At 47.0% G+C, this 12,517-nt stretch overlaps 1 protein-coding gene across 2 annotated transcripts in view; it reads right to left on the bottom strand.

Moving 5' to 3' along the window:
* Positions 1-12,024, bottom strand: part of scarb2c (scavenger receptor class B, member 2c) — a 95,426-nt gene extending 83,402 nt beyond the window's left edge. The window contains exon 1 of one of the 2 annotated variants that reach the window (XM_085964247.1): positions 11,946-12,024. Coding sequence is in view for 1 of the 2 variants with exons in the window: in XM_085964240.1 (XP_085820366.1) it covers positions 5,095-5,217 (123 nt within the window). In the remaining variant the exon portion in view is untranslated. Of the gene's footprint in view, positions 1-5,094; positions 5,405-11,945 lie in introns of those variants that run through there. The other variant, XM_085964240.1, reaches the window with a different exon arrangement.
* Positions 12,025-12,517: the final 493 nt, after the last annotated feature.

The following is a 12,517-nucleotide window of genomic DNA, read 5'->3' on the forward strand; positions in this document are numbered from 1 at the left end:
CTTCGCCTATAAAGGGCAGCTGTAACTTGCCGGATGCAGCAGTGGACTGCAACCCGAGAGATATTCGCGATGTCCCCAATGGCTCACTGAAAGGATCCGTTGCCATAAAAATTGAGGCCAACAGTCAGTTTAGCGGCCACCGACAGAGGTGTCATGCACCGTTGACGCGGCTGCAGATCCTCAGTAAGCAGGTGGCACAGCTCAGTAACAACGTCCATCCCGATTCGGAGCCTTCGCACACACTGCTCCTCCGACATGTCAAGGTATGACCCCTAAAGACCCTCGCAGCATACCCTCGGATTGGGCAACCTCCATTGCCCCTCCTCCTTCTGGCCAATCCCGGCCCTCTCTCCCGCCGTCTTTCTGCCCCTTCATAGTATTCGGCCATGAGGCCGTCGCCCTCCAAAGCATCTCCCATTCCGATGCCAGTTGGTCAAAAGGCTGTTAGGTCTACTGCTCCAACTGCTCCGGACAGGTTTGAGGGTCCCAAGTACTCTAATGCTAAAATCCAAAAACTTTGCTCCACAGTAGCTCCCCAACTCTCTCCACCAACGATCGCAATGAACAGGCCAAGTGGCTGAAGCTTCTATACTAGAGCTGTCCCCTTTAAATAGCGCCCCCCGACTCCGAGAAGGGCCTGCTAACGCTCCTTCGAACTGTCACTAATAGCGCTAGGCGTTAAGGCTCCGGGCGCTACCCAATATCCGCTCAGGTGCCCCTAAAAGGCGTTGCACCATGAAATGACGTCATTATGTGCTTGCGCTCGCGGGCGCGCGCAAACACTTTGCGCAGGCGTTAAATGTATAGTCAATATGGGAGTTGTCGCTATCTTCATTGCGCCCACCCCAACATTAGGTAACGCCCCAATTAGGCGCTAACCGCTGGCGCAAACAACCGAATTTCTAGGCCTATGACTCTAAGCAGGGGAAAATCCTGCTGGTTGGCCAAAAGATGATGGAGGTGGGACTGAGACCCGGCAAGCAGCAGTCCCGCCTCCATTGAAAAAATCCAGCCCATGGTGTTAGTGACATTACACATGTAATGTGCTAGTCAAGAAAGAGAGAAAGAGAGAAAGAGAGAGAGAGAAAGAAAGAAAGAAAGAAAGAAAGAAAGAAAGAAAGAAAGAAAGAAAGAGAGGCTATTTTGTTCAGAATCAGCAGGGATAAAAAAAAAATCAGTCTTACCAATCAAGATTTCATTTTTTTTTTAATGTGTAAAGCAATTTTAATGACCTCTTTTTAAAAAAAAATATAGTACTGGCCAGTGGCTGAGCACAGGTAATTTTGATTGAAGAATTATATTCTTCATTCTATTTTACTAAGAACAAGCCTTCTTAAAACTGCTCTTAATTAAGATTTATATCCCCACACATTTGTACTAGGAAGATGAGAAACAGCTTGTAGGACAGAGCAGGTGGTGGTGGCGAGTTTGAGTCAACACTGGTATCTATCCAGCTAGCAACATTTCTACAGTCAGTTGAACTATGTTTGTGAACATGACTAAAGCGTCTGCTTGAGAGATCTGGTTACTTGACTTGTTATATCATGCTTCATTTTGATATGAACAGCATTACACTAGTGCATCCTTCAGAGTAAAGTTCCATATGTATAAACATTTTCCTGCTGGCCACAAAAATGCTTTTTTACAGTTCATTTTAGTGAATCTTCTTCTCCCCCCACCACCCCTCCCAGTTTCCTCCCCTTCTGATAGCATTTAATTCTTGCTGGGGTATATGGTACCATGAACACTGGGTGTCCTATATCATGTCACCCAAGTAAACATTATTCACATGTGAGCTTTAACTACAAGTGTTGGCAGGCTATTCAATCATGGTAGTCATGAGCCCAGTTGTTTTCTCAAGACATTTACACACACACTGCTGGCAGAAGTCAATGGTTAGAAACAGAAAGCTATCCTAATGCAACACTAAGAACAGTTGTAGCTCCATTGCTGTTGCCCCAGCAAAAACTCATGATCAAAGCTGGGGACTTCTTGACCTCGACAGCGCGCTGCTGCTCATTGGATAAAACTTGCGGAGTCATTAGGAAGAACCCAATTTAGTTTTCTTCAACAGCATGAAAATAAGATCTTATTTTTTCCCTTTTAAATTTTTCTACACTACTTATTGTACTTGCCTCAGTAGTTTAAGCATTTATTAAAGAAATAACCAGCCAAACAAAAATGTAAAAGTGAAAGAGCTTAATTTGGAGACTGAACAAAAACACAATGCAGTATTAAAGTGGGCACTGCCTTTAATCATTTTTTGTTTGAGTAGGAAGAACAAGAATCATTTTTGCCAATCAGATTGGCTTCAGTGAGTTTCAGTGAATGTGATATGTTACTATTAAATGCAGGATATCAATTTTGGCTTCCTAAACATTCTTCCATTAAGACATGTCCATTACCAGTGTTTCAGCACCAGCCTAGGCCTGTTTTAGATGGGTAGACAGCATCAGACCAGACCACCTTAGACTATTTATTCACTAGTCTAAATTACACCAGTCACATGATCACACCACCAGGGACATGAACATAATGGCAATATGGCTTAGATAAGTTCCGCCAATTTATTATGGGCCAGATATTCCGATCCCTATGCGTGGGTACGCGCTGTGTACCCACCCGTAGGGACATCGGAAATGCCGGTTTCAGGCATGCACTGCGCATGCGCTGGAAACCGGTATTTCCGACCTGTCAAAAAAACTCTTGACAGATCCTCCGGCTGCCCAGGAGCAGGGCCTCTGTGGGCAGATGGTTCCGCTTTTTAGAGACCCTCCGCCCGCAGAAAACCCTTACAATTCTTGTACCTGGTAAAATCAGGCATAAGGCCTGCTTTTACCAGGATAAGAGTTGAAAAAAGTTTTTTAAAAAACCTAAAAAAAAGTTTATTTTTAGCCCTGTAAAAAACTAATTATTTTTTTCAAAAATTTAAAGTTTTGTTTAAAATAGTTAATTTATTGGACTCAAGTCATTTTAAAAATGTGATTTTTTAAAATATATATTTAAAGTTTTACTATGTTTTGGGGGTGATCTCCATTCATATATTTGACAGGTCTTCCTGTCAAATGTATGAAGGGAGATTCCCTTCTCTGATTGGCTCCCCATGGCCCACGTGATCCCAGGGATGCTGCGAACTACCGGCGCCTCTGGGATACATGGGCCCTGCGCACCAGCAGTTTGGAGAGGCCCAGCATCGGAATTGTGCGCGTCCCGGGAGCCCTCCGGTAAGGGCGCAGATTTTTCAAGATCACAGTCCTCCGCCTGCAGGAGGCCTGCGATCAGAATATCTGGGCCAATTTTGTTTAATAAGAGTAAATCACAAGATCTAGCATTTCAATAAAAGACATTTCTATTTACATAGAATTTACAGCAGAGAAACAAGCCATTCGGCACAACTGCTCTATGCTGGGGTTTATGCTCCACACAAGCCTACTCCCACTCTACTTCATCTAACACCATCAACATATCCTTCTATTCTTTTCTCCCTCTTGTACCATACCCTTACATGCTATTCGCCCAACAACTCCATGTGGTCAGACACACACACCAAGAAACAAATCGATCTTCATTAGCAAGGCTTTAAAGTATCAAGCCAACATTAAGCTGTTAACAGGACTGAGTACTAGGATGCACCTCAAGGACATCTACTAATTCAGAACAGGTTACTTTAGTTCTTATAAAAGTCATTAGTAAGAGAATTTTGCATGCAATTACCTTCAAAAAGGTCATTTAAATAACAAAGTTCCAAGTCACAGAATTACCCTCGTCACTCTTTTCTGGGTTATCACCAGTGCATCGATACCCCGTTCAACAGATTCAAAAATCCCACTTTAAAATGTGGCTGCATTAATAAAGAGCTGCAAGCTTAAAATTACTGGTTTCCATTTATCATCTGTTAGAGTCAATTGGATGCTCAGCACACCACAATATCAATCCATACAACAAAGAAAACCCATTTCTTAAAAAGAAACAGCATTATGTAACTCCAGCTTTGTGTGTATCCTCCCCTTCACCCCACCATTACCAGCAGAACTTTCAGCTGCCTTAGCCCTACCTTCTGGAACACCTATTCTTAAACCTCTGCATCTCCTCATTTAAAAAGCCATCTCAAAAATATTTTCAACCAAGCTTTCAGTTCCCCCTCCTTCCACAGTTCAGCACTCATTTCTTTACCTATTTTCCTTGGTGAAGCACCTTGGGACTTTTAACATCAAAGGAACTTACATAAATTGCTGTATGAGTCATGAGCCACCTTCACACCATGACTCAACACTCCAACATAAGTCCAAGTTTTTTTTATTCATTCATGGGGTGTGGGCGTCATTGGCAAGGCCAGCATTTATTACCCATCCCTAATTTCCCTTCAAAAGTTCAAGAAGCCGCCTTCTTGAACCGCTACAGTCCGTGTGGTAAAGGTGCTCCCACAGTGCCGTTAGGGAGGGAGTTCCAGGATTTTGACCAGCGACGATGAAGGAATGGCAATAAATTTCCAAGTCAGGATGGTGTGTGACCTGGAGGGAACTTGGAAGTGATGGTGATGGATTGCCAATACCCTGTTAATTGCATTATCCATCCCCACTTATACAAGCTATACATCAGTAGAAAAACAGATGGAAGTCAAAGTGTATTAAGCCACCTAATTAAACTACACTTAGTTTTAAAAAATACTGACAAAACAATAAATACTAACAAAACAATATTTAAAGGAGAACATTTCTACAGTATTAAGTCTTAATCACTAATTCTGCACTGCACAATTTTCATTCCAGGTTTGTTGTACAACATGCTTAACTGGGCAGAATATTCTGCTGTATTTAAGTATGCATGTTTCTTTTTTAAAGTCTGGAACAGAGCCCAATAAATAACAAAAGTATCTATTGTATACAACGTAATTCATTGATGCACCGGCCCCTATTGTTAATTTCCTGATGTCAGTATCAACCAAAAACAATCCATGTCTTAGTCAGTTCAAAAGATTCGTACATCCAAAGTATGAAATAGGTGGAAATGAGGATTAGCAAAAGGGAATTTATTCCCATGGATGTTGGGTTGGCTAAATCTAGCACAAAGAATGCTAATAATTCCAGCCCTTACCTTTTTAACGTAATTTTGGACGACAGTGAGGAAGACGTTGGCGACTAGGAGAGCAATGCTCACTATTAATAAGATAATGCAAAAGATGCCGATTGTGTAAGTAACTCCAGGCCGGATACCCATTATAACGAATGGCAAAAGCAGTCGGACGCGACACACATACAAAATTCACTATCACAGACTGCACTGGTTACAGTATCGCTGTCCCCGCACCAAAATGACAGAACCCAGCCAAACCCTGCCGCTGCCGCCTGCACTCGGCCCCAAGACACCACCCTCTCCTGCGCTTGCGCACTGACAAAAAAACAACAGGCGCGCGCTCAACCTGCCGGAGCGTGCGCACTGACAACACAGCAGATTGAAACAGGAAATGTTGCAAATGCACAGCAAGGCCTAATGTGAAAAAGCAACATACAGTATATTGGTTAAAATCAGATGCGGCCTCTCGTCAGAAATACGTGTTGTGCATGTGCAACGTTTTTTGTTTTTATTTCAGATCTATAGCATTCCCAATTTTTTTCTTATATCTAATTCATAAATGCCAACCTTCAGCATTTCACACAGACTCTGTGTTTACTGAAAAGAATCAACAAGGACTGTGCCTAGGGTTGCCAACCCACGACCACCTCCATCACCACACCTGAATTTTTACGCTACTTTCAGTTAGCTACAATGGACATCAACCACATCTGGACTGCAGTTCACAGCTGCATTAAGTAGATGACTGATGCCCTCTTTGCCAGGGCCAAGCAGTACATCACCTTCTCCATTGACCTCAGCATTCGACAGAACAGAGTTCATGGGTTTGTAGTAGTGGCTGGGTTCCCTTGCGTGCAGGGCGTGATTGACTGTGTGATACACAAGTGGCCATCGGGGTACCGGAACACGAGCCTGCAACATTTGTAAACAAAATTATACCATTCAATGTACAGCTAGTGGCCGGTCACAGGAACAATGTCATGCAGGTTGTGTAAGGTACCCAGGGAGCTGCCACAATGCTTTTATTCTCATTCTACCATCCCCCTGCTATTCGTCCCTGTGAGGAACGTAACAGGATGGCTGCTGGGGGACAAGGGATAACCCCTGAAGAGTTGGCCGATGATACCCCTGTGCAATCCCACCTAGACCGAGCAGTGCAGATACAGTCGAAGCTAGGGCATAATCAGGTTCACTGTAGAGTGCACAATAGGAATGCTCAAGCAATAGGTTTAGGAGTCTAGGATGCTTGGGGGGCTCCCTGCAATATCCCCAGATCGAGTGTCACACATCAATGTGGTCTGCTGCACATTGCTCAACATTTCATTGCAGAGAGGCCTCCATTTGGAGGAGGGAGAGGAGGAGCAGCAGCAGTCATCATCAAATGAGGAAGACCTGGGAGAAGGAGGAAGCAGCAGAGGGAAGAGGGCCACATCAGCGCTGTGCAGCAACAGATGTGAGGGATTAGCTCAGAGCTCAGCGATTCCATTCAGCTTCTTACACCTTTGCCCTGAGAACTGATAGAGCCCCTCTGCATAAAAGTCCTTGTCACATTCTTCACCACTCCTTTCATCCTGCATTGAACATTCAAACCATTTAGACAGCTTCCATATCAATGACATTCCAGACTTGCAGCTTCAGAGCAGGGCGAACACGGCTCTCCGAGTGGCAGTCAAGGTCACCGTGGCCCTCAATTTCTTCGCCAGCAGATCCTTCCAATCTGCAGCAGGAGACATAGCTAACATCTCACAGTTTGCCGTCCATTGCTGCATCCGGGGGGTCACTGAGGCTCTCTACACCAAGAGAAGGGATTACATTTTCTTCTCTCTGACTGAGCAGAGAGAAGCAGGACAAGCGCACAGGTGGCTTTGCCAGGATAGCGGGCTGCCCCATGGTGCAGGGGACCCACATGGCTTTGTGGGCGCTGTATAACAATCCTGATATCTTCCGTAACTGCAAATGCTACCACTCACTTAATGAGCTGTTGGTGTACGACCATGCCCAGCGCTTCCTGATAGTCAATGCCCAATATCCTGGCAGCAGCCATAATGCCTTCATCCTGCATCAGTCCAGTGTGCCAGCAATCTTCCAGCCACCATATGAAACTCGAGGGTGGCTGCTCGGAGATGAGGGCTATCTGCTCTGCACCTGGCTCATGACACCATTCCACCTTCCGGAAGGGCTGTCCGTGAATGCTCATCAGACTCCGATTCCAATGAATGAAACTTCAGATCCCCGTTGCTCACCACATCGCCATCATACCATCCCTCCTGGGCACAAAGCTCAAATGAGAGCCACCACAAAAGATTCCAATCAAAATTAATAAATGTATCAAAAATCAATTGACACATATTTACACCTACGATATGAACGAATCACCCTTGTGCAATCCCTTAGTGCCTGTCGTTCGGGTGTCCTTTCCTGATTTGGTGCTCCTACGCAGTGCTCTCCCAGTGGCTGCAGCATGGCCGGTGGAAGGCTGCTGAGTATCCATGGGGGAGACTTCAGATGGCTTTGCAGGATGACCTTGAGCAGCTCTGGCCCTAGAAGGCCCAGCTGTAGACTGCACCACCTCGGCATGGGGGCATCAGTCTGGGCTGGCTGGCTGACAGACAGCTGCAAAGGCAATGGCAGAGTGGCAGTGGTGGGAGTATGAATGCTGTCATCCTGAGCGAGAACAGCAGGTTCCTGCTCCACTGACCCACTGCCACTCCCCCGGGGAGGGGCCTCAGCATTCCTAGCAATCTGTTGGAGCACAGATTGCTGGTCTGCTGCGACACCCTGCAAGCCCCAGTCGACGATGGTAAACCCAGTCACGATGGCAGCAGTCAGAGCTTGCGTGGCATCATGCTGAGACTTCATGAGAGCAGTCTGAATTTCGATGGCAGCAAGCAGAGACTGCAGGAGAACAATCTGAGCTTCCACTGCAACACTAAGACATTGGGTCGTTTCCATCTGTGCTGCAAAGGAAGCTGCGACATCGCCCATCACACGCAGCATCATGTCTGGATCGACACGGTCTCTTTGGGAGTGTACCATCATTTCCAGGCTGGAAATCCTGGGCTCCAAGCTCTGCGCAGAGCCCCGTGCAATGTTGGAGATGGACTCCTCCATGCTCCTTGACGTTGCTCAGAGGTTTTCTGGCAGGTTTGCCATTGCACCTAGCAATTTGGTGTGCATACCCATCACCCGTCTTCTGAAGGCCGCCCCATCAAGGTCCTCATCTGATTCCTGTGCAGCAGAACTCGCGCGCGAACGTGCCCTCTGGGGAGCTGGCCCCCGAGCTACCCTTTCCCCAGGCATTACTGCAGCCCACTCATGCCCGGTGCCTCACCCTGTGCACATCCCGCTTCTACACTAGCCTCTAAAGTATGCACAGTGCCAGTTTCTGAGCTGGTGTCTGCGAGTGACAGAGGCAGTGACGCGGCGTCTTCTACTTCTCTGCCCTTGCTCTCCTGCATTGCCTCGGGGTCAGGCTGGTCTGGTGCATGGTCTTGATTATCTGAAAGCAGAAACGCACAAGAGTTATGTTATGGTGAGACGAGGGGCGGGGGAAGCAAGATATGCATGCATACAGCATCAACAGCTTGAAAGTGAGATGTCTGCACAGAGTGGTCTTAAACAGAGTGCACTTAAACAGAGTGTTGAACTTGGGAATTTGGAGAGAGTGGGAATTTGGAGTAGAAGGGGAAGGAGGTGCTGCTTTTTGCCTCCAATACTTGTAGTGCTTTGTGTTTTTTTTTATTCGTTTATGGGATGTGGGCATTGCTGGCAAGGCCAGCATTTATTGCCCATTCCTAATTGCCCTTGAGAAGGTGGTGGTGAGCTGTCTTCTTGAACTGCTGCATTCCGTGTGGTGAAGGTACTCCCACAGTGCTGTTAGGGAGGGAGTTCCAGGATTTTGACCCAGCGATGATGAAGGATCGGTGATATTCTTCTAAGTCAGGATGGTGTGTGGCTTGGAGGGGAACTTGGAGGTTGTGGTGTTCCCATGCGCCTGCTGCCCTTGTCCTTCTAGGTGGAAGAGGTCTCGGGTTTGGGAGGTGCTGCCGAAGAAGCCTTGGCGAGTTGCTGCAGTGCATTTTGTAGATGTTACACACTGCAGCCATGGTATGCCAGTGGTACAGGGAGTGAATGTTTAAGGTGGTGGATGGGGTGCCAATCAAGTGGACTGCTTTGTTCTGGATGGTGTCGAGCTTGTTGTTGGAGCTGCGCTCATCCAGGCAAGTGGAGAGTATTCCATCACACTCCTTACTTGTGCCTTATAGATGGTGGAAAGGCTTTGGGGAGTCAGGAGGTGAGACACTCGCTGCAGAATACCTAGCCTCTGACCTGCTCTTGTTGCCACAGTATTTATGTGTTTGGTCCAGTTAAGTTTCTGGTCAATGGTGAACCCCAGGATGTTGATGGTGGGGGATTCGGCGATGGTAATACCGTTGAATGTCAGAGGAGGTGGTTAGACTCTCGCTTGTTGGAGATAGTCATTGCCTGGCACTTCTGTGGCGCGAATGTTACCTGCCACTTATCAACCCAAGCCTGAACGTCATCCAGGTCTTGTTGCATGCGGGCATGGACTGCTTCATTGTCTGAGGTGTTGTGAATGGCGCTGAACACTGTGTAGTCATCAGCGAACATCCCCATTTCTGACCTTATGTTGGAGGGAAGATCATTGATGAAGCAGCTGAAGATGGGTGGGCCTAGGACACTACCCTGAGGAACTCCTGCAGCGATGTCCTGGGGCTGTGATGATTGAACTTCAACCACCACAACCATCTTCCTTTGTGCTAGGTATGACTCCAGCCAATGGAGAGATCCCCCCGATTCCCATTGACTTCAGTTTTACTAGAGCTCCTTGATGCCACACTCAGTCAAATGTTGCCTCGATGTCAACGGCAGTCACTCTCACCTCACCTCTGGAATTCAGCTCCTTTGTCCATGTTTGGACCAAGGCTGTAATGAGGTTGGGAGCCGAGTGGTCTTGGCAGAACCCAAACTGTGCATCAGTGAGCAGATTATTGGTGAGTAAGTGTCGCTTGATAGCACTGTCAATGACACCTTCCATCACTTTGCAGATGGTTTAGAGTAGACTGATGGGGTGGTAATTGGCCGGATTGGATTTGTCCTGCTTTTTGTGGACAGGACATACCTGGGCAGTTTTCCACATTGTCGGATAGATACCAGTGTTGCAGCTGTACTGGAACAGCTTGGCTAGAGGCGTGGCTAGTTCTTGAGCACAAGTCTTCAGCACAATAGCCGGGATGTTGTCGGGGCCCATAGCCTTTGCTGTATCCAGTGCACTCAGCCGTTTCTTGATATCACGTGGAGTGAATCGAATTGGCTGAAGACTGGTTTCTGTGATGGTGGGGACCTCGGGAGTGGGCCGATATGGATCATCCACTCGGCAATTCTGGCTGAAGATGGTTGCAAACGCTTCAACCTTGTCTTTTGCACTCACGTGCTGGGCTCCACCATTCACAACTGGATGGGGATATTCACGGAGCCGCCTCCTCCTATTAGTTGTTTAATGGTCCACCACCATTCACGACTGGATGTGGCAGGACTGCAGAGCTTTGATCTGATCCATTGATTGTGGGATCGCTTAGCCCTGTCTATAGCATGCTGCTTTCGCTATTTAGCATGCGTGTAGTCCTGTGTTGCAGCTTCCCCAGGTTGGCACCTCATTTTTAGATCTGCCTGGTGCTGCTCCTGGCATGTTCTTCTACACTCCTTATTGAACCAGGGTTGGTCCCCTGGCTTGATGGTAATGGTAGAGTGAGGGATATGCCGGGCCATGAGGTTACAGATTGTGGTGGAATACAATTCTGCTGCAGCTGATGGCCCACACCGCCTCATGAATGCCCAGTTTTGAGCTGTTAAATCTGTTCTGAATCTATCCCACTTTGCACGGTGGTAGTGCCACACAACATGATGGAGGGTGTCCTCAGTGTTAAGACGGGACTTTGTCTCCACAATGACTGTGCGGTGGTCACTGCTACCAATACTGTCATGAATAGGTGCATCTGCGACAGGTAGATTGGTGAGGACGAGGTCAAGTAGGTTTTTCCCTTGTATTGGTTCTCTCACCACCTGTCGCAGGCCCAGACTGGCAGCTATGTCCTTCAGGACTCAGCCAGCTCGGTCAGTAGTGGTGCTACCAAGCCACTCTTGGTGATGGACATTGAAGTCCCCCACCCACAGTACATTCTGTGCCCTTGCTACCCTCAGTGCTTCTTCCAAGTGGTGTTCAACATGCAGGAGTACTGATTCATCAGCTGAGGGAGGGCGGCAGGTGGTAATCAGCAGGAGGTTTCCTTGCCCATGCTTGACCTGAAGCCATGAGACTTCATGGGGTCCGGAGTCAATGTTGAGGACTCCCAGGGCCACTCCTTCCTGACTGTATACCACTGTGCCGCCACCCCTGGTGGGTTTGTCCTGTTGGTGGGACAGGACATATGTTACAGGTAAGTATTTAATTTCATCTACCTGGAACATAAACTAGATCTAGTAATTAATTTAAAACTAAACTGTAAGCTAAGTTAATTAAATACGTAGGGGAAAAATTCAGTGGCGCCCCCTTTGGGCCCCTGCGCCGTAAATTCAGTGGCAGCACCCCAAGCAGGAGGCTTGGGGCACTACCAGTGAATATTGCAGCACTACGTTGTAAAGGGTTCCGTTCCCTTCCTCCTTACAATGTTCTTCGACCCCGGAATTACAAGAACAGAATACACACGACAAACAGGTTTTGGCTCAACCTTAAATTCGTTCGTTTTTTAAACCAACAAAACCACAGTAGAAACCCCTTTTATGATTGATTTGACTGAAACTTAATTATTACAAACAAGTACAAACCCCTTTATGATTTGACTGAAACTTACAATCACCCACGCGGCTGGTCGTTACCGATGTTGATTGTATGCCTGGACCCAGAGATGACTGATCTCCATCCTTCTTCACCTGAATGCAGTTCCCACGTTTCGATGTTGTCCTTTCTTATAATGTCCCAGTCCTGCTATCACACACACCTGGGCCTCAGGCGTTGGTTCAGTTAACAGCCAGCTGAAATGCTGGGTCTTCACATCTTGTTATCTTGTTCTTTCAATCTCCTGAGCTGTGCAGAACTGCAAGCTCAGAGACAACTCCTTATCTCCCCCCCTGCTGTTTACACAGCAGAAAGATATTGTGATTCCCCTTACGGTGATGGGCGCTTAGCTCATAGCATTGTTCGGGTGTTAATGTTCCTTCCATTCTTGTCAGGAACTGATGGTTGTATATAATTGCAGTTAACTTGTGGTATTGTCCAGTTGTTAATGTTCTTCAAACCGATCACAAATCAGGGTTTCGGGTAACTCATTCCCTCTGTACATTGAGGTTAACTGTTTCATGTCCCTCAACGTCAAACAGTGCCATGCGCGTCGGCACGTAGCGCCCCGGTATTACAGGCCTCCCT

This window comes from Somniosus microcephalus, chromosome 2 (genome assembly GCF_052327205.1).
Source record: "Somniosus microcephalus isolate GS21.2 chromosome 2, FLI_Smic_1.0, whole genome shotgun sequence".
Lineage (NCBI taxonomy): Eukaryota > Metazoa > Chordata > Chondrichthyes > Squaliformes > Somniosidae > Somniosus > Somniosus microcephalus.